Raw genomic sequence first — 25969 nt, 5'->3', positions numbered from 1 at the left:
ATTGTTTTTAAACAATCTGACATCTTTCAAAGTTGGAATCCGCCCAATGCTTTCTGGAATTTCACCAGATAATTGATTGAACATCAAAATCGAGCCTGACAATTTTTCCAAGCTTCCCAAAATCAGTTAGTATTGTCTCAGTCAAATTGTTGTATGAGAGATCAATGACAGTCAAGTTCAATGACTGAACAACCTGTGGAATCTCCCCCAACAACATGTTATTGTAAAGATATAAAACACTCAAATGTTTCAACTTGAACAAACTGCTGGGGATTTTTCCAGTCAAACTATTCCATGATAAATCCAAAATCTCAAGCGTCATATTGCCAGACGAAACCAATAGAACAATAAAACAAATCACAGACAATAAACAAAAAGAAAATAACACACGCAATTTACCCTGATTCATCCAATATATACTACGTCCAGCTGAGTCAATATTATTGCAATACTTCCTCACCTCTCTCGTTTACAGTGAATGAATTGCCCTATGATTGCTATCAACCTCATAACAAGAGAAAAAATATGTTTATATATTAGGTTTAAAGTGACAAAAACTAAGTTTTACAAGGATTCATATTCCTAAGCTCAAACCTAATAAAGAATTAATGACTTAAAAAAAATCCTACAACGAAACCTCGGAATGCGTCTGCGTAACCCAGTAATGCTGAAATAGTCGATAACTCCAATAGAGATAACATGTTAGGTTGCTCCTGGAAGTAATTTAACACAAAAATATATATTAGAAGATAGCTTAATTTGACTCTGAGTTTTTCATGTTTTTAATAATACACTATACAAAGAATAGTAATGAGCGCCTAACATGAAAGACTTTAAACAAATTTGTTGGAAATTAGAAGCCAAGAAAATAAAGTCTCTGGCTTCTAATTTCATAAAGATGAACTTATGTGGTAAAAGATAACTTTATTCATATAATTCTCCAAAATAAGTCATATTACATTCTTACATTCGATTCATTTTTATAGACTTGTAAAGGGATAATATTAAACAACTGCACTTAAAGATTGAAACATGCAGTTAATAGAAGTTTCAAATTCATAAAAACCAAAAGTAACAGAATTTTAAAAATCAAGTAGGATCTATAATTTTTAAGCACAAATGATGAGTTATACTTACATGGTTATCATCATTTATTTACTAAAACAGCACCATATTTACACTCTAAACGTTCTATAAGTCTATATTACTTCGTACTAAAATTTTGAGATATTACAAATGGGTTCACATTCGCAGCCAAACCAATTGTAGCTAGCTGAATTGGCAGTTATGTCAGTGAAACATGATAATGACACAATAATTAGTGATAACTTAATACTTTCATTTATCAATATAAGAGACACTAGGAATCTGTATTTTGAAAGGTCTCTCTAAAATCTATCTATCTAGCCTGGACTTCGAGGGGAAATTACCAATATTTATTTATCTTCTTTTGCTCTCCTCTTCTCTTCTCACTTAAGTATCCAAACAAAATCTAAAATTTCTCCCACCTCACTTCACTTCACATCACCTCTTTCCATTTCTCTCAAAATATCAACTATTTTTTTTTTTTTCTCAAAAAAGGCAATTTAAGAAAATCTACAGACTACTATGCTATTCAAATACCAACTACAGCTTGATTAACAAGTAAACACTCAAAAACAAGATATTAAATTACTCCAAATTCATTTCAGCAAATGAAAAAACACAAAAATAACCCGAAACTCTAATAAAAACACATCATCATCTTAAAAACAAGTTGGCCATACACAATCCTTCCTGTTAAACTCAAAATTGAACATGCAACATAACAACAGACTTAAAAGTAACTGTTACTAAAATCAACTCAGAGCCAATAAATTTATCCAACAAAAATCAAAGCCAAAAATATAGAGCGTTGGAAGAACTTGGTTTGGAATTGAAGATGGTATTGGGTGAAAAAGCTAGTTTTCCCCAAATTGCAGTCTCTATATTTTCTCTCGCTCCGATCTTTTCCCAAAAAAAAAAAAAAATACAAACCCAGGAGAGAATTTCCAAGATGTGTAAAAAAAAAAGAAAAAAACGAAAACCTGATAAGCAGAAGTCAAAGTCGGGAGGAAAGTGACGGCCGTTTAGGGTGGTGGTCGGTTGGGGCGCCGTTGAGATTGATGGTGCTAGTGGTGGTGGTGCGGCTGAGATGGGAGAAAGTGATGAGTGGACGTAGGCAACCTGGTGTGGCTGTGGTGGCTGCCGTGGGAACAGGCTGTGATTGGAGAGTGCGGTGGCTAGGGTTTTCAAAATTTAAAGGAAATTTGGAGAGAATTTTTTTGGGTTTGTATTGTAGGGAAATTGAAAATGGAAATGTATGCGTAGGATTTGTTTTAGGGAAGATTTCAAATTTTGGGATTTTGAATTTTTTTTTTTTTTTTCCTTAAGTGGTAGGAAGTGACGTGATATGTTGGTAACGTGGCAGATGAGGAGACTATGCCATGTCAACTGCCACGTCCGAATAGTAGTAAGCTGCCACGATCCGAATAGTAGTAAAACCCTAGTAAAACCCGTTTGTAAAGATAGCATTGTTGTACTTTTAAATTAAAAATTAAAAGAGTAACACCACCCTCACGAACACTTCTAACTAATTTTTTCTCACAAACATCATATGTTAGTTCACAATTTATCAATTTACATGGATCTCGTCTATCCAATAATAGATTTCATCTAACCAAACCAATCATAAACTCTCACATAGAGTTAATGAGAGGGGTTTGTAAGAGATTTTCATTACCTTACTATTATTGAAATTGAAATACTACTTAGAATGTGTACTATTACAAGTCTATGAAGCTTTTATAATAATTTAACCCAAAACAAAAGTTTGAAAGACAATCTATCAAGCTTTTTGAAAACGAGTACCACAAAAAGTTTGAAAGACAAATTTATCATAAATTTTGGAAAAAAAAAAAAAAAAAAACTTTAGACAAGAACAGTAAAGAGCGTCTAAATCATATGAAAGACTTCAACAAATTTTATGAGAGAATGTAAAAACACATGGACTTGCCTAATAATAACTAGGGTTTCCCATGAGCCTTTATCAATAATACTAGACGTACAAAGATTTTTTATGCAAAAAGAGGTGGTTGGAGTTGAATGAAAGAATATAAAAAGTCAAACTCATCATATTTACTCTTTCAATCATCTTCTATCATATCGCTTTATATAATAAATCTTTGTAAAGGTCTTTATACATGTAGTATTACCCGAATCTTTATATTGGTAAGAAGACCAAGTAATATAATGTAGAAAAGTGACTTAAATATTGCAAAGTTGTGTTCACATGTTTTTGGACTATAGCTCATAAATGCCATGAACATATTTTCACATTCACACATGCTCAAAGACTTCAAATTGGACTACTATGGTGATGTAAAACGTCTAGCAGATGAATTCTTGGATATGGTCAAGCGTTAAAAGCCCAAGCGCAGACATGTTAACTTTAAATAGTCATAACTTTTTATCCAAGAAAAGTTATGGAGCCCATAATACATCAACGAAAAGCTCATTCCGAGCCTACGACGTGGCAACCTAGTTCCCTAGTAGGGGACCTTTTTGGTGTGTTTTGGAGCCGTTTTAGTTTTTTATGCGTTTTTCACTATTTTATTTAGGATTTTTGTTTTTTTAATTAATTTAGATTTTATATCCTTGTTTATTGGGATTCTTATTAGAGTTGGTTGTCACCTTATATAAACTTATTATTCATTTTTGGATATTATTCAATGATTGCTCAGATTTTACCTAAACTTTATGACCTAAGTTTCTGTGTTTGAGAATTGTCTATCAACTTTAAAGGTTTAATCAAGTGTTAACCTTATTGTTACACCAACTTGTCGCGGTCATATGGAGACATTTAATACCAACAAATTGGAAGCAAAATTTTTGCCTTATGTCTCTCAAATAAAGTCAACATTCTCAAACCGATATGGCGGCTACAAGGTCTTTGCAAATCCCTTATTTTGTCCCATAAATTTTGAAATGAAATGGCTTCCCTTCACTATAAATATGGGTGCATTTTGAGGGCAAAATCAACACATACATTTCTCAAGCACAAACACTAGAGACGGAAAGTTTGAGTTAGAGAGAAAAATATATCGTGTGTGAGAGTGTGAGAGATATTGGGTATATTTGGGTTTTAGGATTGAGATTTCACCAAATTTTGTATACTTTATTTTGTTAGTGAAATTTTTCTTTTATCTTCGCCCGTGGACGTAAGCTAAAAAGTCGAACCATGTAAATTATCGTATGTTTTGTGTGTGTTATTATTTTTTCCCTATTTTTCTTACCGTTAATTTTATCCGTGAGATTAGGTTTGTCACAACGTATAACAATGTCACACATCAAGTTGTATCCCATATTTTAATCATAAATAATGTGTTTTTTTTATTATTAACATTTTATAACTTGATCAACTCCTTAATCATTTGCGCCACATAAGTCTAATCAACTTGGGATTTCGGAAGCTTTTGAGAAAAAAAAAAAAAAAAATTGACACAATAGGTATGAGATCATATGTTTGGTCGTTCTCCAAAGTAAATTAACATGAATGACTTTGAACAAATTTTATAATAATCAAATATGACTTGAGCAAAACTTGTCTCCTTACCATTTGCAAGAGGTGGCGGTGGGTTGTGTCATACCATAGCCATGTCTAAAAATTCAAAGTCAATCATGTAGTGAGTCATGCCGTGTCAAGGCCCACAAAAATTCGTGTCATGTTGACCCACCAAATTTGAAGGACCACGACATGGCCCGCAATATTTCGTGTCGTAGGCCATGCCATAGGCCGGCCTATGTGTTTTGTAAAAATATTTAATTTTAATATTTATAAATTATGGTAATTTTGATTTATTATTAATAATTATTATAAAAATATTTTATATGTTATATTTAGTGACATTTTGTATTTATATTAATTAAAAATATATAATCACTATGAAATAAAGTAAAATAATGAGACATTGAAATATTAATTGAATTTTAACAATTTTTATTACTTATAAGTTATAATTATAAATTATAAATACAAACTTAGAAATTGGGATTAAGAATTAATATACATATTCATTTTCATTAATTTCTAAATTCTTTAATTTTTTTTTTTTTTTCGTGTTGTGTTGTGCTTTGCTGGCCCACGTGCCTTTTTTAAGGCTCACGGCACGGCCCACATATTTTTGTGCCGTGTCGTATTGTGCTTTTTTTTATGTTGTGCTTTTTTTTTATGTCGTGCTTTTTTCATGTCATGTCGTTGGCCGGCACGACCTACCACCGACTCTACCATTTGCTTACCCCTATCAACAAATTTCAGATATGCGACAACCAAGCCCATCTATTAACACAAAACCAAGTAATTACAGCCTAAAGCTGGTCAAGGACCAGTCCCAAGCAGGCCCGAGCCTGGGCCCCTTTGGGATTGGTCCCATTTAGGACTAGTTGCTTATGGGCTTGGGATCGATCCCTGACCCATGAGCAATTTCAGGACCCGAAACGATCCTTAGGACCGGTCCTGGGCCCATAGGACCGATCCTATGAGCTTGCAAAATTTCATTTTTCCCTATCTTTTTTTTTATATTTTAGGGGCGAAATGAAATCTGTAGGGGGGTTTATGTAAATTTTAGGGGTCGATTAGTAAGTTTTTAAAAGTTTAATTAATTTTAAAAAATAATAAATTAATTAATGGTTAATTTTAACATAAATGTGATATTCACACAATCAACATTCACACTTCACAGATAAACAATTAAATATTTTTTTTTATTAAATTATTCACCTTCATCGTCAACAATATTTAAATCATTAAAATATGTGTTTCTAAAGAGTTCGAGTAGTTCGGGATCTTCAGGGTATTGTTATAGTCTTCTCTCTACATGAGTCTAATCTTGTAAACACGTTATCACTTCAATCATCTCATCGATTAAAGAGCATCTTCTGTCTTCAACAATCCGGCCACTTGTTGAAAATGCTGACTCGGATGCAATTGTAGAAACTGACACAAATAAAATGTCACGTGCCATTTGGGCTACAATGGGGAATCGACCTTGATGTTGGTTCCACCATTGAAGCACATCCATCTCACATTTCTCCTTCTTCGTCATGTAGGACATGTCCATTTGTAGGTAGCGATTCAGCTCATTTGGTCCATGTATATACGAGCTGGAGTTCCTACTTTGGCCATATTCCGTATAAGTCCACATGCTCGATCCTTGATGGAGGTCTTCATCAGGGTTCTGATCGTCTCTCTTGGACATTCCATTTCCACTTCCACTTCCATTGTACATATTCTGATATAAAGAAAAAAAAAGTTTTCCAAATTTTGCTTAAAGTCAGTTAAATGAAACGTATAATCATGTCCTAAATGCTAGCATATCTCAGTAATTATACATTTAACTATGTGTAATTTAAACCTGGGATCTACAACAAGGCCTAATCCATATAAGAATGGAATATCTAACCAATATTTCTCATATTTTTCTTGCATCTTTAAAACAATTTCTATTAAAACGTCATTATATCTATATTTAGCAAAAGTTTTAGAAATTTAAAGTAAAATATCTAACGCTAAATTAGTAGTCAGATAATAAATATCACTTAATGTATTAATGGAATCATAAAAAATTTTAAGAAGTGAATAAAAAAGTGCACAAACTGCCAAATCATCATAGCTGACAACTTCCTATGAATGGTTCTTCCGATTGACGAAATCTGTAATTTGTCTTGTGGTTGCTACTAGTCATTTCCTTCAATGGATAGCTTGGCTCCTTCCAAAGCTTTTAGTCTGGTGGAAAGAAGAGATGCTTAGGCTATTGATTCACTGAATTGGCTCCTTAGCTCGCCTCTATTGGTCTAGTTAATGCTTTAAGCTTCCAAGGCCAGCTAGAGTTGCTTTACCTGCGTCTGAAGGCTCAGAAAGGCCATAAATGGGATCATTGGCAGTTGGCTTTCGCAAAGCTTTTTCCAACATCTGGAGTTCCAACGGATAGGCATGTCCGTACATAACTTCAAAGGTCAAACCAGTGGGTCCTCTTGCCTACAATATTTGACGTATTCCTGTCATCTTTTGTTGCTACTGCCGACGATAAATCTGATAGCTGCGCGCACCCTCTCCATTTTCGAATGTATAGCATCTAAACATGCTTTAACAATCAAATTGATGATATGGAAAGCACATCTCTAGTGAAAAAAATTGTCTTCACCACGCAGATCCAATCTTTTTTCAAATAAAAAGATTGTCACGGTGTTAGCAGCTACATTATCAAGCGTTAGCGCTACAACTCTATCAATTAATACATATTCTTGCAAAACTTCAAGAATTATAAAATAAACAATGTCAACACTATGTTTTTCATATAATGGTTTGAAACTTATCAATTTTTGTTGTAAACCCTAACTATGATCTAAGAAACGTATTGTAATAGTTAAAAAATCTGTTTTTAATCTACAAGCTCATATGTCTGATGTAAGTGCAATAAATATATTCCTAAAATTTTGAAATTCGTTTTTAAGTTTATTATTTATTTTGTTATAAAATTTTAGTATATCTCTTCTACTTGTAATTCTACTAACAAGGGTATATGCTGGACAAAATATAGTTTTAATCATGTGAATAAAATAAGGATTTTTGGATAAACAAATGAGAGAGTCCGTAGTAACTATGAATCTTGCTATTTCTTCTCGTGCAACATTGCATTGTATTGCTATGTTGAGAGAGTTAAGGATTGTGGATTAAAATTAAGTTGAGTTTGAATTTGCTTACCTGATCCGGTTGAAGATGTACCAGATAGCTGCATTATTTGGGGGTGCTTCTTCTCCAAGTGTCGTCGCATTGTCGAAGTCCCCTTCTCAACACTAATAATGGTTCCACAAAAATTACATACCCCACACGATTCCTCCCCCTCCCCATTTGTCTTTGGCAGTTTTGATTTGGTGAAGTGTCGCCATACATCGGACACGACCCTCTTTGACGGTCGTCGGGGGGGTGGGGGGTGGTTGGGTCATGCCTATGCTCATTGAGTTGTAGCTCGCTTGTGTTTGGATGCACCTCGTCCCGACCGAATGTGGTGGTTGAATTGCAATTGCTGCCTCTAGAGGAAAGGGTGAAAATGGATTGAACCCTTTCATTTTTTTGGTAGATGGAACGTAAAACTCATTTGGGGATGATCCTTCGAATGCATCATTTCAGAAATCCATTATGAATTTATAATAAAATAATAAATAATTAAAATGAAAAAAAATTAAATAATAATATGAATAAGAGATGATATTGAAAAATAGAAAAAATTGAATAATATAAATTAATTAATTATAATATGAATAAATTATAAATATAAATTGAGTGAGAATTTGATTGGAAATTTGGAGTTGAAAGCAGACAGATTGAGAGAATGAGGATTGAGTGGTGCGGAAAAAATGAGAAATTTAGGGGATATTTATAGTATAGCGTTAGGGAGCCCTGAACCACGCGCGGTCCCCCCCCCCCACCCCCCCACCCCCACCCCCCCCCCCCCCCCCCCCCCCCCCCACCCCCCCCCCCCCCCCCCCTTCGCCCCAATGGCTAAGCCAATAGTTATTAAATGCAACTTTAAATTTTGTAAAATTTTATTTTAACCCCTATAATTTCTGTCTATTTCAAATTTATAAAGATTTATGTAATTATCTGGGGCAAAAAAAAAAAAAAAAAAAAAACCAAAAGGGTTTGGACCCAAGCTTGGGACCGGTCTTAGGCCTGGGCCTTGGAGGAGGGCCCACTAGAGAGACCAAGCCCTCCTCCTTAAGCCTGATCTGTTTTTGGAACCAGACCTGCTAGGACCGGTCCTAGGTCCTAGGACTAGGTTTTTGGACCCGGTCTCAAATGCCCAGCTCCATTACAGCCCAGCCGCATTAAAAATAAATCACACAAACTAGCAAAATGAATAATCTGAAATCATAGATCAACATTTCATGACCCGCGGCAATTTCAATCTCCAATATTTATGTTAAACTTCTCCGAAATCATATTTAGTGTTGAATGAAAAACAATTTTTAATTAGTAAAAAAATAAAAAATAAGAAAAATTCAACAACATTCCATTATCAAATTAGTTACAATAATTTTCAATGATTGATGTTGTCTTATAAGTGATTAAATATCAAAACAAAATCTCATGAAGTACCAAAAAAAAAAAAAAAAAAAAAGTGAGATTTGATAAAATATGAGATAAATACCTATAGTTAAAATACCAATTAAAAAGACATCTTTGGAAATATTTAGGGTTTATTTATATGTTTAGATGATTTTGATAATTTTAACGAGGTTTATTTAGAGATGGGGTTTAATATAACAGCATTATATTGAAATAAAAGGTTTAGTTTCTAGGTCTTTCAAAAAGAGTAAACGACTTTTTCCCACCCAAGGTTTGCCTTATTGACACTTTCCCATCCAAAGTTAATACTTCGTTACTATCCAATGTTTTTTACTGTGAAAATTCTCTTCGTCACCACCATTTGAACATTTGGTTTCCTCTATCCAAAACTCCTCTCAACCTGGCACCTGATTTCCTGTTAATTGTCGACCACTGCAAAGCTAGAGATTCTTGTTCTTAGATGACTCCGACTGATTCCGAACGTAAATATTCAATCGTTCACCACCATTCGATCCACCGGCCTCTACTCTACAAAAACCCTCTTACCCTGACTCCTGGTAACTCACCGAATGTCGACTAAAAAAATGAAGTGTATTTTGGGTATTAACAGAATATAAATATTGGGTGAAAAAGTGATATTTTAAAACTTTTTAGGTATCTTTAAGGCAAACCTTGGGTGGGAAAAAGTTGTTTACTCTTTCTAAAATTATGAATCACATGTTGGGTGTGTTTGTTTTGTTATTTTGGATAAGATTTTGGGAATACTATTGGGTAGTTGAATAGGGTGAGTATTACGAGATAAATTTTAAAATTTAACCAAAAAAACCCCCTAGGTTTGCTAATTTAACTAAACACCCCAATATATAAAAATTTTGTAAAATGACAAAAACACCCCCACCCACCCACAATGCCAGATTCTGACCACCACCGCCAGAATTTAGTCGGAAAATGGCATTACGACGCAAACAGGTCGGATCTGACCGGTCGTGCGTCGATATGGCATTTTCCAGCCAGATACACCATGGATCTAGCCGGAAAAGGGCAGATCTAGGGCCAGATCTGGCTATCAAATGCCACAAAAGGCCAGATCTAGTATTAGCCATCGTTGACCGTCAACGAAGGCCATTTCTTTGGCCATCAACGACGAATTACCAGCCAATTCCAGTTGTTTCTAATCCGTTGTGATAGATTCCGGCAATCGTCGATAGTGTTTTCCGGAATCTAGCAACTATGGGTGGATGGGGGTGTTTTTGTTAATTTTTAAACTTTTTTTTCTAAGGGTGTTTAATTAAATTAATAAACTTAAGGAGTTTAAAAGTAATTAAAAAAAATAGAACAATATTTCTCAAATAATTAAACAAACATGTATTTTGGGAATATGATAGGGAATAAAATTAAAAACAAACGCACTTAATTTTCTGTGTATTACAAAACCCTCTTATATAAGCAAATTAATAAAACTCCACCTCTTAACCTAAATACCTAATGCCGTTTAAATTTCCTAAACGTCTGAGAGTTAGGGCTGTTCAAATCCGGATATCCGATCCAAATAGGGCTTTTCCTGATCCGATCTGAATTTTCGGATCAGGCTATATATTGATCCGAATCATGTGGATATCCAGTTTTACGAATATCCAATTATTCGGATCAGATAATCGGATATCCTAAATTGATCCGAATTTTAAAATTTTCTTATTAAAATCAAATAATTCTAAGCAATAAAATTGAAATTATAATTCCCTTACATGATAAAAGTATCTAAAAAAATTAACAGCACAAAACATTTAACCTATGTTGTCTAAACACTGTCACAGCCTAAATGACTATGCTATCTTCATTGCCAATTCCTACTCGTCATCATCTTACTGTACAAAACAAATAAACCATTTCAATAAACAACTTTTAAGATTAACAACAAAATAAACCAGTCACTAAGTTTGAATCAAATCCAACCACCAACAATCTTTGGAAACACACATAAAACCAAACCCAATCGGCATAGTTTGAATCAAACCCAGCCTCCATCAACCTTGTAATAGGTTCGACACGCAAATCAATACTAATGAACAATAGAAGGTTTGTAACCAGGACAAAGATAGAAGGCACCATATTACGGTGCCATTAACATCAAACTCAAATCAATATCAAAACAAAAACACCCATCAAATTGTACCATTAACAAACCATCACCAACAATAATAAAGAAATAAGCACCACGAAATCGCACCAGGCTATTACGGTGTGGCGGCAGTCGCACTAGGCTGTGACAACAATCAATTTGGGGCTTCAATCGTCAGAGAGACTGAGATATGAGAGAGTTGAGCGAGAGAGACTGAGATCTGAGAGTGTTCGAGCGAGAGAGAGTGAGAGACCGAGAGAGTTGAGCGAGAGAGACTGGGATCTGAGTCTGAGAGAGTTTTGAGTGACTGTGTGTCTGTGTCGATGTGCGTGTTCGAGCGGGAGAGATCGACAGAGTTGAGCGAGAGAGACAGAGATCTGAGTCTGAGAGAGTTTGAGTGGCTGACTAACTGTGTGTCTGTGTCTGTGCGTGTTCGAGCGAGAGAGACCGAAAGAGTCAGAGAGTTGAGCGAGAGAGACTGAGTGAGAGACTGAGATGAGATCTGGTCTGAGAGAGTGAGAGGTTGTGCATGTTCGAGCGAGAGAGACAGAGAGTGAGAGAGTTGACTTAATTGTGTTAGACTGTTAGGGTTATTTTAAAACTCAAAACGACGTACTTTAGTAAAATCCGGATCAGATACAGATATTTGATTTTTTAACAATCCCGATCCGGTATCCGATCCGAATATTCGGATTTTTTAAAATTACGATCCATATCCGATCCGAATTTTTTGGATATCGGATTTTTTTGGAGCAGAGCGGATTAGGATTGAATATCGGATATCGGATTTTTTTGCACAACCCTACTAAGAGTAAACTTCACCCGTCTCTTTTGCACATCAAAAACCCTCGACGCGAAAACAATAGCTAACATGGTGGCTTGTACAGGGGATTTTCTCATAATATAACTAGCAAAATTAATTGGTTTTTATGTTTTATGTGGTGCTTGTTAGGTATGTAGTTGTGATCCGTTCGTAGGAGGTGCTGCTGGTCGGATGGTTTGTAAAGGTGACCGGTGGTTGGGTTGCTCTTAAAAGTGGCTGGTCGTTGGGTGAAATCGCGACCGAATTTCTTGGCCAGGCACGACAAAGCCAGGTCCAGCGTCCACGACTCGACAATGTATATAGATTCCATTCAATATTCAATTTTTCCAGTTCAGATGTATATAGTGGAAATGCTTCATTTTTATTTTTATACACAAGTAAAGCCTATGGGATACGTCATTCACTGCTCTCCATTCTTGACATGGAAAAACGTTTCCCTGCAATACCAATCTGTCTAATTACTGGAAATGAAGCAAGTAAAATTAAACTAAACATCAATCTGACATCCTCTCCTATCGTGAATTCGCAAGTAGTGGAATCGCATCAGCACTCTTGTCTGGGGAAATAACCCGGGGATTGACTAAGATTTCCAGAACTGACTTCATGCTTGGCCTATTAGCAGGTAGCGTGCTGGTACAGAGGATCCCAAGTTTGAATACTCGACTCATTTCATCCAAATAGCACGCTTCCTTGATCTCCTCATCCAAAGCATCAACTATAGGACTGTCATCTTGAAGATATCGCCACGCCCATTTGGCGAGGCATGAATGTTCGTCACCATGATTAGCTTCTCTTCCTGTTGTCAGTTCCAAAAGGATCACTCCAAAGCTATAGATGTCTGTCTTCTCATTCACTTTCGTTGTATGAGCATACTCTACATTTCAAGGTAAACAACAGAAAGTCAGATAAAGCCTTGCTCAATGAAAAGGAGGGAATGAATGGCATGATCCAAAAACAAGTGATTTTCATATATGAAAGATGTATCACCTGGAGCAATATACCCGAAGGAGCCAACCACAGATGACATTGTTTCGAGTTCTCCCTTCTTGACCAGGGTTTTAGCCAGACCAAAATCAGCTATTTTCGCATTGAACTCCGAATCTAACAGGATATTGCTTGATTTCACATCGCGGTGGACAATGGGTGGGGAGCAGTCATGGTGCATGTAGCAGAGTCCCTGGGCAGCCCCCACCGCAATCTGCATCCTCTTGGGCCAGTCCAGGACAAAATGATGAACTGAGCCTGAGCCGGAGATAATTGATGGTCGACTCCTTTTATGCAGCCACAGATCCAGGCTACGATTCTCCACATACTCGTAAACCAGAAGTTTCAAATTGTCATTGGAAATGCAGCAAAGCAACTTTACTATGTTCAAATGTCTGATTCTACTTAATACTTGAACTTCTGCCAAAAATTGTTTCTCGTGCTTCTGGTCTAACTTTCTGTTATTCCCAATCCTTTTCACGGCTACAAAGTCAGCTGAACGATTTACAGGAACACGATATACTTTTCCAGACCCACCGCTTCCAATCACGTTAGTTTCTGTCAATTTTGTCAGAATGTCATTTTCTGTGAAATTCAACCTTTGGAATGAGGTGATCTCCAATCTTGTATTCAGTCCATGTTTTCTCTTGAAGAAAAATCTAAACATTAAGAATGAACAAAGCAAGGCAAACAGAAAGAAAGCTATGACAGCACTTAATATTGAAGTAAGATTCTGGGATGAAATTTTGCTTGATTTTTGGGGTACAGAAGAATCAGAACTGCAGATTTTGAGGTTTACCAATGAGCTCCTTGTACACAGACCAGGATTGTTCAAGAAGCTGCTGGCATATGCACCATTTCCAAACTCACTTGGGATTTCTCCAATGAGATGATTGGAAGAGAGGTTGAGAGAGGTGAGCTTCAAGAAGCCAAGTTGACTTGGAATTTGTCCAGAAAATTGGTTTTCTGACAAGTCCAAATCATTAAGGACAGGTAGAGAACCGATTTCCTCTGGAATTTCTCCAGAGAGCTGATTTCCACCAAGGTTTAAAGTAGTAAGCCTCTTCCACGAGATCACATCTGATGGAAGGGTGCCAGAGAGTCGGTTATGATCGAGCCAAAGAATAGTTATAGCAGGAAGAGCTGTTAATTCTCTTGGAATTGTGCCACTAAAAAGGTTATGACTGGCCTTAAATTTTTGCAGATTCGTCCAAGAACTCACTCCAGCAGGAATTCTACCAGAAAACCTATTATTGCTGATCTCAAGAAGAGAGAGATCCCTTGACATTTTATCAGGAAGCTCACCTGTAAACTTATTATCACTTATCTGCACATACGACAAATTTGATGCCGTCCATAACCCCACAGGAATTTTCCCAGTAAAACCATTGTTGTAAATGCTAATCATTAACAAACTGTTACAATTCCCAAGAGATTCAGGTAATTCTCCACTAAGATTGTTATCAAAAGCTACTAGTCCGACCAACTTACCTCCAGCACATAAGTAATCAGGTAGCTTGCCTCTAAGGTTATTGGAAGCAACCTGGAAACCTTCAAGTGCTGCATATCGACCAAAGTCTGGAGGCAGAGCGCCCGATAAATTGTTGGTAAACAATCTGACATCTTTCAATGTTGGAATCCGTCCAATGCTTTCTGGGATTTCACCGGATAATTGATTGACCATTAAACTCAACGATGACAACTTCTCAAGCTTCCCAAAATCATTTGGTATTGGCCCAGTCAATTTGTTCCACGAGAGATCGATGTCAGTCAAGTTTAAAGATTCAACAAACTGAGGAATTTCCCCATATAATGTGTTTTTAAAAAGATATAAAACACTCAAATGTTTCAACTTGAACAAATTGCTGGGGATTATTCCAGTCAAACTATTCCTTGATAAATCCAGAGTCTCAAGCGCAGTCATATTGCCAATTGATTCGGGAATTGAACCAATCAAATTTGCTTCAGTCATCCACAAAGTCTTCAGGTTTCTCAATTGCAAGAAATTTGAAGGCAACTTTGATGGCATGAAGTTTGTATTATATGCCAATCCTAATATTTCAAGATTGTGCAGATTGCCAATTTCTGGTGGGAAAGAACCATTGAACTGATTCTGATAAAGCTGAAGCTCCTTAAGCTCCGTTAAGTTCCCAACACTTGCAGGAATGTCCCCAGTGAAGTTATTGGCGCCTAGGTTGAGGAAACGGAGCTGAGACAAGCTATCAATATCTTGAGGAATCGGACCAACAAAGTAGTTCTGAGAGAGGTCTAGGTACTCAAGCTTAGAACAGTCGTAAAGAATTATTGGAAAGTTGCCCGGAATATTGTTGTATTGTAGATCCAGATATGTTAAATTCTTGAGCTCACAAATGAAGGATGGGATAGTTTCACTGATGCTCATGTTGATGAGTGATAGGCCGGTGATTGAATTGCTAGTGCAGGTGATCTCAAGCCAGTTGCAGTGCGAGGAGTTTGATGGTGTCCAGTGGGCGATGGATGGTGGATTTCTCCAGTGTTGCTTCAGTTTCATTAGCACTTCATGTTCTTCATCATACAGTTGGGAGTCTGCATGGCCACGGAACAGAAGGGCGCAAAAAAGGATTGGGAGAGAGAAGGTGGCGATTTTCAACATTTTGGTATAATTTTTTGTCAGAAGATTGTTAATGGAGCTGCAATATCCAGTTTGTTCTTAGGCAATGTGTGATCACATATTCACAATGAAATCAATGGCGTGTTTTTGGACTACAAATATTGACTTGGATTGTAACGGTTTTCGCAAATCGAGAAAAGGTTGGTCAACCCATACCCCAGAAAATAATTATAAAAAGAAAAAAGCTCCAGCAACGAAAATAATTGGCCAATGAAACAAGAACTTTTACTTTAAACCAAAATAAGATTGTGATTCTATGGCTGAAGTCATGACACCTTTGTGTATAACGTGGAATAAAAGCAAAAGTTTGGAAAGACAGCTTTGATGTGGCCCCGTGAAGCTTCAAGGAAAGAGACTTCAGAGTGAAGGGAGGCCTTTGTTGAACGACGACTTATTAAGTGTTCGAATGGAAGACTATAAAAATCTTAAATACAAACAATTCCACAGGCAGTCAACAGGTTTTAACGTTAAGTTCTACATTCGTATTCCACACGGAAGAATAGTTGCTCATAACTGGAGTTAAACTGGTCTTTACGGAACTCTATTCTCGTTTTTCTCCCCTTTCTTCTACTATTATTTTTTGGAAGAGAGGATTAAGGAATCCAAAGTATTAGCCTAATGGTCAAGAAAGTTTATTCCCTTTTTTAAGTTTTTGAGTTCAGACTACCTATTACAACTACATTATGACTTACCTAATCTTTTGAATTTTTAGAGTGTTTGTTAAGGTGCACATAAACTGACCCAAACACCCAATACCAATCAAATGCATAGCAGGCTCCAATATGAGATTTGGTGTGCCAAACAAAGGAAAGCAATTTGCAAACAAATTTGAACTTTCAACATTCACTCCATCCAAAGGAAAAAAAAAATAAAATAAAATAAAACGTGATCCAAGCCCGAAGAGACATTATCCTTCATTTCTTTCTCGGTCACTACTGACATCAAAGATGATGCTTTGGGCCCTTGGAGAAACATATTTCATATTTGCAAATTCTCAGCAACCACTCGGTAGTTCTAGTTGACCAACCTCCTAGACTTATGTTATAATCTTACGAATGTTTGAACAGTTGTTTTGTTTGTAAAACAGGTCTCTATGTACATGTTTCTCTCCCTTTACGCTTTTAAATTTTATTTACATATCGAAGAAAGATTTGAAATGGTACTAGTTCAAAAAATGAAGTGGCCTCATAAAATTATTCTTATTCCCTACTTATAACAGAACCACACAAGATTTCAGATTGGAGCAAGCGGTTCATACATAACCATATTGCAAACTGGTTTTAAAACAGATTTATCATCTATCATCAAAGATGCTAATTTTGAAACATAACTACCATGATTAATGATAATGACAATATATGGGTTAAGACAACCTCCAGGAGGTTCAATCTGGCTCATTTGGGTCCTTTCTGAAGATCCAAATCCAAGCTATATCAGGCTCCGGGGTTCAAAATTCCATCTTTTTATGCTGTCAGATTAGAGCCACGTCCATATCTTCCCAATTATAATAGTAAAAAATACTTAGAACTATACAAAACACATTTACTGGCTGGCCTTCCTATGCTTTCAATGCCCAAACTTGTTACTTGATAACAGCTATCAATTCCCTGAGTCTATTCTGCAAGTAAAATAGAGCTGAGTAATGGCCAAAAAATATAAAACGGAAACTGGTAGGAACATCACCAAGTTATACATGTACTAACAATACATGTGCAAAGGACTGAGATGGAAGTTTACTTCGAGGCAAATCTGAAATAAAGAGACTTACCCTAATGCACTCAAAAGTTGAGTGCTGAATGAAAGTCCCTGAAGAAAGATTTGCAGGTACTTTTAAGCAGGAACTTCTAAGCAATGGCAAACAGGAAAAAACTCATGAACAATACAGATATTAGGTAAGAAAATCTCTTCCCCAGAATATGCCACAATAAACTCACCGACATTCTTGATTTTTAACTCCAATTTTTTTTCTCCAAGGCTAGGAAGTTTGAACAAACTAGGCTAAAGGTGAGAAGTCTCTGTGATTTAGCATTTCCCAGATATATAAAAAAAAATCTAAGTTGCTAGCCACGCCATTTGGGAATATCTAGTTGACAAGGAAGCTTGAACATATATTTCCTCTTCTGGACTACAGAAATATAAATGATCTAAGTTGCTAATCACATCTTTTGGAAATATCTAGTTGACAAGGAAGCTTGAACATATACCTCCATATGCAACTAGAAACATTCTTTAAGTCTCACATTTTGATAGAGAATTAGCATTTTTTGATGGTTATTTCAAGAGTACCTTTTATTTCAATGTGTCATTGTTTATCTAGGATTTCATTTGTTAGGATTAGAATTATTGAATTTCATTAGTATTTGTTCTGTCAAGCCTACAAATACATCTTGTATTTGTGGGAAACATTATGGTGAATTGACCAATAAAATACCATTGAGACTTGAGAGTTGATTTTGAGGATTTTGCTATCTTTTCTTTGATTTCTCCTCTTAACCTACCTTAGTTTTCTCCATCTCACTATTTCTTGATATGGCTTATTTATTGATTTTCTATCTAAATTTGTCTTATTCTTGACTACATCTATTTTAATCTACCTGTTTTATTTTTTCTCTTCTACTGTTCCTCACTATCTCTTCTTTGATTTCTCCTCTTAACCTGTTTTAGTTTTCTTCATCTCCCTATTTCTTGATGACTTATTTCTTAATTTTCTATCTAAATATGTCTTATTCTTGACTATATCTATTTAAATCTATATGTCTATTCCTCTTCTAAATCGATTTGATTTCAGAGCAAGTTCAAGTTTTTTGTTATTTTCTTAACAAAAACACTAGACACAACAAAAACCCTAAAATTCCCATTCATAATTTTTTAGGCCATAAACCCCCTTTATACAGAAGCTTTTAAGAAAAGAAAAAAACAAAACTTACCCTGATACCAAATTGAAGCAGAGGGAGAAAACAAAATACAAATAGATATAAAATATATATAATTAAGAATAAGACAAGTTTAAATACAAATAATTAGACAAATAGGGTAAAATAGATGTAATTAAGAAGACAAGTTTAGCTACAAGAAATAAGTCAAGAAATAGGGAGACAGAGAAAATTAAGATAAGTTAAGAAGAAATAGCAAGAAACTTGAAAACAACTCTTAACGCTATTTTATTAGTCTATACACTCTTAACATTTCCCACAAATATTCATAGGCTTAACAAAACAAATACAAGATGTATTTATAAGCTTGGCAAAACAAATACTAATGAAAGATAAATTCTAATAACTCTAATCCTAAAAATATAATTACAAATAAAATCCTAATCCTGACACTAATAATTGCAATAATATCCTAAAAATACTAACATCACATTTACTCTCCCATTTTTCATAGGTGACATTTGAACTCCTTTCCTTTATATTTACTAGAAACTAATGATGAAATAATAAATAGAAAGTGAATAACGTACTAAATATATCATGATTTTATTATAACTAAATTCATTAAAAGATTCCGGAGTGGAAACCTATTACTGATAATGTAACATGCTTGTATTATTGTAAAAGGGACAGGTGTATTGTGTAAGCTTCAGTTTCGGAAAATACCATGCATTGTACCTTTCTACTCAAGAAAAAACCTAACAAAAGACTTACTATTAAATTTATTTAGACATCAAATTTTATGATCTGGAAAATCAGCTACGTCTAAGGGTCAAAGAAAACATGAATCTTTGTAAAACAGATGCATATATCTATGTGGCACATATCAACATTTCATGAACTAGCATACATGTTTCGTATTTGATCTTTGAAAGAAGCAAACTGCAAAGCAACATAATTGACCCAACACTCATAGCCTCTAATGGTTAGTGACATGGGATAGTAGCCAAAACCATGGTAGCGTGATGCCAAATGCGAAAACACTACTTTCCAATCATGGATACCATAGATCTACTATTACTTTTGAATAAAAATATACTTGAACTAGCAAAACTTTTTAAAAGTACGTAAAACATTGTCTAAATTGACTTCAAATTGACTAGGTAAGGTTCCTTAAGCTTCTTATTAATTGATCCCTAAATCCGCTCTTTCTTGACTTCATTATGGAGGACTAAACTTCTTGGAAGAAGCAGCCACCCTTTCAGCCATAAGATATAGGATTTTTTTAGCACTGAATTGTAAAGATGAATAACTTCATTATGGAGGACTAAACTTCATGCAAGATGCAGTCACCCTTTCAGCTATATTATATAGAATTTTCTAGCACTGAATTGTAAAGATATGGGTCAAGTCATATCTAAAGCTCTTCACCTAGAGCAAGCCAATGATACTCACTAGAGGAATACTTAAAAGTACCGTGTCTGTATTTGATGCCATCTCACAAACATCCTTAAACATAAAACTTTCACGAACCAATTCTGTTTGCCAGCATACAGGTAATCTAAAAGCCACTTATGAACACAAAGACATTACATATAAATAATGAATCATATAAAATAGCATCGCAATCTTCAATCTCTGTTATCAGTAAAAGAGACTGCAAGAGTAACTATTGCCAAAAACAACTTGTTACCAACACAAATAAACAGAAACCTCCGTGTATACTAATGCGATCCTTTGCCTCAAAACCAGGAAGCAATTCATCAACCAACATAAGACACGAAAGCTTGATACACTGAGCATTCTACGTTACTTTGACATAGACCATACAATATTTCCATTCATGTTCACTGATATCTTCAACATCTTTAAATCAACGCAAAGATAAAATCACATTTCAACAGTTACAAACCCCACAGGAATTTAACACAAACCGCAGTAAAATGTTGATACTATTGATGAAAATACAAGCTCATACATATGAAACATTTTTACCAATTTAAGCCGACGGCTCAGAAGAAGCTACAGATTGAAGAGAAACGTTATTAAGCCTCTCGAGAGACAAAATTAATGCTTGAGTACCCAAATTGCCTTCTCCATGCGCCTTGAGCGACAAATAAAGCTGCTGCGCCAGAGCCAGCCCAGGCAAAGCAAGTCCCATACTTTGACACTCCTTTAAACAAATCCCTAAATCTTTTACAAAATGATTCACATAAAAGCCCGGCTCAAAATCTCTCTTTAAGCTTCTACTACCGTACAAGTCCAACGACTTGGACCCGCGGCTCCCGTGGATACGCGTTTAAGAACAATTCCACCTTAGCCCTGCTGTTGAGCATAAATCTTCCCTCTACTAATCCCAACATTGTAGAAGCAATAGTAATTGATTAGCTAGCTTCGCGAATTGGCCTTTCCCACTGCACCCATGTAATTAACTTTCCCCAAGCGGGAAAATAGGGGATTCACTTTGTTATAACGGATTATCCCCTCCCGCAAATATCGCAAGCGTCCCGTTTTTGGCACCGCGGTCTCACCAGAGACAGGAGCGTCGATTGCGGAGCAGTTTTTGGAGGAGGCCGCGACAGATATCTCGCAGGCGAGTGAAGGTTCAGATGTGGTCATGTCCACGATGATTCCACCAGGACGGAGCCAGAGAGGACGCCGGACGCTGGGTGAAGGATGACGTGGCGAACATCGGAAGGGTATCCGACGATGGAGAAAACGACGTCGGATTGGGAGGCGACGCGTGGGGGGAATCAGCGAGGTGAGCTCCCATGTCGAGGAGTGGTTGAGCTTTGGCGACGTGCGGTTGAAGATGGTGACTGTGTAGCCGGCTTTGAGTAAGTGACCGCACATAGAACGGCCCATTACGCCTGTGCCAATCCAGCCTACGCGAGTGTGGATGGACTCATGAGCTCCGTGACCGGGTGCGGTAGTATTGATCGGCGGAGGGTGTTTAGGGTGAGATGGAGGTTGAGAAAATGCGAGCGTAGTGAGAGGAAGAGTGAGGGGTGGCAGGGGCATGGTTATCAATATCCAAATGATCCAGATTGGGTGGAAGTGAATTTTACTTCAATTTTAGGGACTTTTTAGACACAACACTCATCATACGAAAGGCCACGAGGTCCTCTTAAGTTTCCACGATTCCAAGTTGAGTAAACGACCCAAAACGAAAAAAATTTCAAATACTAGGCTCCGTTTGGTTCACAATTGGGTGTTTTTGGGAAAAGTTTTTTGAAAAAAGTAAAAAAAAAGTTGAATGGGCGGGTATTACGATGTAGGATTTATAAATTAATAAAATACCCGCTATATTTGTTTCTTTACAAAACACCCCATAATAAAATCTTAAAAGTTAACAAAAACACCCCCAACCCAATGTCAAATACGGACAGCCGGCCACTACGCCGGAGGGGGCCGGAGTTGCTGTAACAAAAAACATTAAAAATATTTAGGGGTATTTAATTGAATTAACAAATTTAGGGGGTTTAAAAAATGTTGAATAAAGTTGAATAATATTGTGAGTTTTTGGGTATTTTACTGTTTAACTTTTTTGGGAATACTAAAAGTAGTATTCCCAATTGGCAACCAAACGGAGCCCTACTTTTTCACCCAAAATTAAGGCTCCGTTTGGTTCACTTTTTAACACTTTTTAAAAAAGTTAAAAAAAGTTGAATTTGGCAAGTATTACGATGTAGGATTTGGAAATTAATAAAAATATCTCCTATGTTTGTTTATTTACCCCCATAATAAAACATTAAAAGTTAACAAAAATACCCCCAACCCACCCATCAAATACGGACAGTCGGCCACCACCGCCGGAGGGTGGTTGGAGTCGCCGTATCGACGCATGACTGGTTGGATCTTGCTAGTCAACGACGGCCAAAGATACGGCCGTCGTTGATGGTCAACGATGACCATATGTTGGCCTTCGTTGACGATTGGATACGGCCAAATCGTTGGCCTTAAATCTAGCCTTTTTCGGCCAGATCCACCGTGGATCTTGCCGGAAAAGACTAGTCGACGCACTACCGACCAGATTCAGTCGGTAGTGCGCCATTATACCAGATTCAGCCGGTAGTGCGCCATTATACCAGATTTTGGCCATCTTCCGACAGTGGTGGATGGAATCTGGTAAATGTGGGTTGTTGGGGTGTTTTTGCAATTTCAAAAAAAAATATTTAGGGGTATTTAATTAAATTAACAAATTTAAGGGGTTTGAAAAAAGTTGAATAATATTGTGAGTTTTTGCAATTTTACTGTTTAACTTTATTGGAAATACTAAAATGTGAGCCAAACGAAGCCAATATTCTGTTACTACTTTAAGTCGATTCTAACAGCAAAAATTTTCTCCATCACCACCATTTGAACCTCTCCTCTCTATAAAACCCGTCTCACTCTGACACCTGATTTTTCGCCAATTGTTAGCCACCGTAAATTTAAGATTTCTTGTTCTTCACTGATTTTCAATTGATTCCAACGACAAATATTCAATCGATTACCACCATTCATTCACTAGTCTTCACTTTACAAAAACCTTCTTACTTTAACTCTTGATAACTTGCTGAACGCCGAGTGAAACACTGAAGTGTATTTTGGATATTAATGGAATATAAACTTTAGGTGGGAAAGGGTATTTTGAAACTTTGTAGGTGGGAAAGTATCATTAAGGCAAACATTGGGTGTGAAAAAATCGTTTACTCTTCCCAGTTATGGCTTTATCACAGCCCAAAATGGGCATTGCATTAGACCAATTGAGTTCCATTCCAAGTAAATCAAACCAATAAACTGAATGAATCCAATAGGTGAAGAACATAATAGTGCTATAAGAATGATTATTCAAAATCTCGATGAGTAAGCATAATACCTGAAAAAAAAATTCCCATTTCAACATTTTCACCCCTAAAGTTTTAATTTGAGAGATCAAATCATTAAACTCAAATATTTAGACAAAAGGAATGCAAAAACTCTAAAAATTTTAAAGGGAGACTTCTGTTTCTACTTAAAAATGTTAAGAAAGACTGGGACAAAGACATGAATTAAATCCATGAAATTGTTTTTAGTGAACCCAACACCACAGAAATGTCAAGGCAAACAGACCTTGCAGATAAACATGTTCATAACCACTAAATAGTTTTGCAATCATAAAATTGATGATACTGCAAGGTTCAATCCATGTTCCTGATGCTGTGTATTTAACTGGATCCATAATTGATTCTATGTATGTTGAAACTACAGAGTGAAATCTAGGAGTAAAACAATGCAAGTTGTTATCAAATGGCCATAAAGAGACTGCTTGGATCCTGTTCGATAAGAAAAGATTGTGAATGTCAATTAGGAACCAGAAAAGCGTGTGCTAATATAGGAACAGATAATACATTTGGTCGGTTCCCCATCCCTGATATCTTCTCTAAGCTTGAATGGTAGCACAAGCAAAATAAATGATAATTATCAGTATATACACACAAAGAAAAGTATTTGTCAGAAGTGTCAATTTTATGACAAATATTAGTAATAAGTCAATATGTTTCAGGTTTATTGCCACAAAATAGTTCCAGGACTGATAAGCTTATGAAGTAGACAAATATTCAAATTCTCAAATACGACAAAGTGAAGAATATTGAAGTATTGCCACATATGGCTAACTGAAAGTACCATATACATTATCGAAAGAACAGAATTAATGTAATCTAGATTAAAACAAAAATCATTTGAGTCGTTAAAAAGAAGGCAAAAAAAAAAAAAAGAGAGAGCAATTATAGACATTACATGCAGCATAAGCCCACCGCATGCAAATGAGGTCTTATTTACTGTCCACAAGCAGAAGGGATACAATGTGGAGTAACAGGAAGTTAAAAAAACTGAAAAAGAAAACAACACAAGAGTACATACAGGCAGATTGACACCAAACAGAACATAAAAATCATCCGAGTTGAAACACATTGATTTTAGTAGCATTAATTTGTTTACAAAACAGCCATCCAGAAACATGGTCATCTAATCTGTATACCTGCCACAAACATAGTCATATAAGCTGTATATCAGCCACAAACATGGTCATATAAGCTGTTATCTAAGAGCAAGCGCTTCCTATAAGTAATACTCTATTTCAACAACTCTTCATTTCCTCCATTTTCCAGACAACCAGATTGTGTTTCATTGATTATCTATATGCTGCTTTACCACTTACCACCATAATCTTCAAAAAGCCAGCAAGAGTCATATAAAAAACAGGCACCAATTGATGAACCAAGAGAAGAAAGAAACTAAAGAAGTAGAAGTTTTAGGGGAAAAAATAGCTTAAGTGATGCGGACATTATTTGCAAAAGAAATATTGATCCAAAATTTATATGTCAGAAATCTGAAACCCACAGCTCATGAAGCTTAAAAATAAATAAATAGAAACCAGATTATCTAAACAAAATATGCCATAATGCATATTCATTAAATTTCGGATTCTATCTGAATTATTCTACAATGCTAACTATATATTAATAAATCATTCAAGAAACAACAAAAAACACTGCTTTCGCTCACTACCATTAGTTATGACATAAATAATCAAGATCACGAAACAAACTGCAGTTAAAGTTGAATAGTTCAATCTCTTTAATCGAAGACCTAATTTTTCACTTGTACTCAAAATTGGGCACCGGAGGCGCATCGAAACTCTCCAAAATCTCGGTCTTACTTCCACTGGCCGCCAGGGTTTCTTTCTTCTTTCCTCCACTAAAGAACCCTCCAAACCAACCTGAATCCGACTCAGAAGAACTTGATTCCAACCCTTGCCCGGGCTGACCCGGTAAGCCAGCAGGAAACCCAGGCCCACCAACCATAGCGGGGACCTCCTCCACCAAATTCGGCATGACTTGCGGGCCACTGAGGGCTTTATTAAGCATGATCCCAGCTCCTTCGATTAGCGCCAAGAGAACGCCGCCGAATAGAGCGGAGCGAGCCGAGGCGCCGAGCCCCTGGCGCATGGAGAGGAACCCGCCTGCGGCGGCGCCAGCAAAGATGGAGTTCCAGGGGTCCTCTTTCTGACGGAGGTAGACCATGGAGCAATCGAAAGTCGAGAAAAGCCCACCCCACACGGCGAAGCTTCCGCCTACACGGGGCGCGTTCATACGAACGGCTTGGGTGCCGCCGATGAGACGGGAGCTACTTGGGGAGTTATAGACACCTTTAAGGAAGTGGAAGGCGGAGCCGCCAACAGCACCCATCCCGAAGGCTCCACCGATGTCGTCTAGGATGCGATCTGGACACGGTTCTCTGGACGTCTCTGGAGTTCCCATCCCAGCTCTGTTTGTTGTCTCTTGTTTCCGAGACGGGCAAGATTTTTCGGGGGTTTTAAGTTTTAACTCGTTTATTACTTCTGGCTCAA

At 36.5% G+C, this 25969-nt stretch overlaps 2 protein-coding genes, 1 long non-coding RNA gene and 1 pseudogene across 3 annotated transcripts; all 4 read right to left on the bottom strand.

Moving 5' to 3' along the window:
* Nucleotides 1–514: 514 nt before the first annotated feature.
* LOC116108542 lies at nucleotides 515–2366 on the bottom strand. Its single transcript, XR_004124647.1, has 2 exons — nucleotides 2067–2366; nucleotides 515–713 (listed from the first exon to the last, which is right to left on the bottom strand). It is a non-coding gene; the product is annotated as an uncharacterized LOC116108542 (long non-coding RNA).
* Nucleotides 2367–12374: 10008 nt separating this feature from the next.
* Nucleotides 12375–15873, bottom strand: LOC116108538 (receptor-like protein kinase HSL1). The gene is made up of 2 exons (XM_031394777.1): nucleotides 13075–15873; nucleotides 12375–12961 (listed from the first exon to the last, which is right to left on the bottom strand). Exons 1-2 carry the CDS (start codon nucleotides 15701–15703, stop codon nucleotides 12600–12602), a joined length of 2991 nt encoding a protein of 996 aa, XP_031250637.1. The 5' UTR covers nucleotides 15704–15873; the 3' UTR covers nucleotides 12375–12599.
* Nucleotides 15874–16908: 1035 nt separating this feature from the next.
* Nucleotides 16909–21636, bottom strand: LOC116108540 (annotated as a pseudogene).
* Nucleotides 21637–25155: 3519 nt separating this feature from the next.
* Nucleotides 25156–25951, bottom strand: LOC116108541 (mitochondrial import inner membrane translocase subunit TIM17-2-like). The gene has a single exon (XM_031394780.1). It carries the CDS (start codon nucleotides 25878–25880, stop codon nucleotides 25218–25220), a length of 663 nt encoding a protein of 220 aa, XP_031250640.1. The 5' UTR covers nucleotides 25881–25951; the 3' UTR covers nucleotides 25156–25217.
* Nucleotides 25952–25969: the final 18 nt, after the last annotated feature.

Source organism: Pistacia vera, unplaced genomic scaffold, assembly GCF_008641045.1.
Source record: "Pistacia vera cultivar Batoury unplaced genomic scaffold, PisVer_v2 Contig566, whole genome shotgun sequence".
NCBI lineage: Eukaryota > Viridiplantae > Streptophyta > Magnoliopsida > Sapindales > Anacardiaceae > Pistacia > Pistacia vera.
This window is presented reverse-complemented; position numbering and strand designations above follow the sequence as displayed.

What these genes read in the sequence shown, in the direction of transcription:
- LOC116108538 (XM_031394777.1), bottom strand. Translation starts at nt 15,703, where the DNA reads ATGTTGAAAATCGCCACCTTCTCTCTCCCAATCCTTTTTTGCGCCCTT. An exon ending in CTTCGGGTATATTGCTCCAG is followed by an intron (nt 12,962 to 13,074) that starts GTGATACATCTT and finishes CTTGAAATGTAG; the next exon opens with AGTATGCTCATACAACGAAA.
- LOC116108541 (XM_031394780.1), bottom strand. Translation starts at nt 25,880, where the DNA reads ATGGGAACTCCAGAGACGTCCAGAGAACCGTGTCCAGATCGCATCCTA.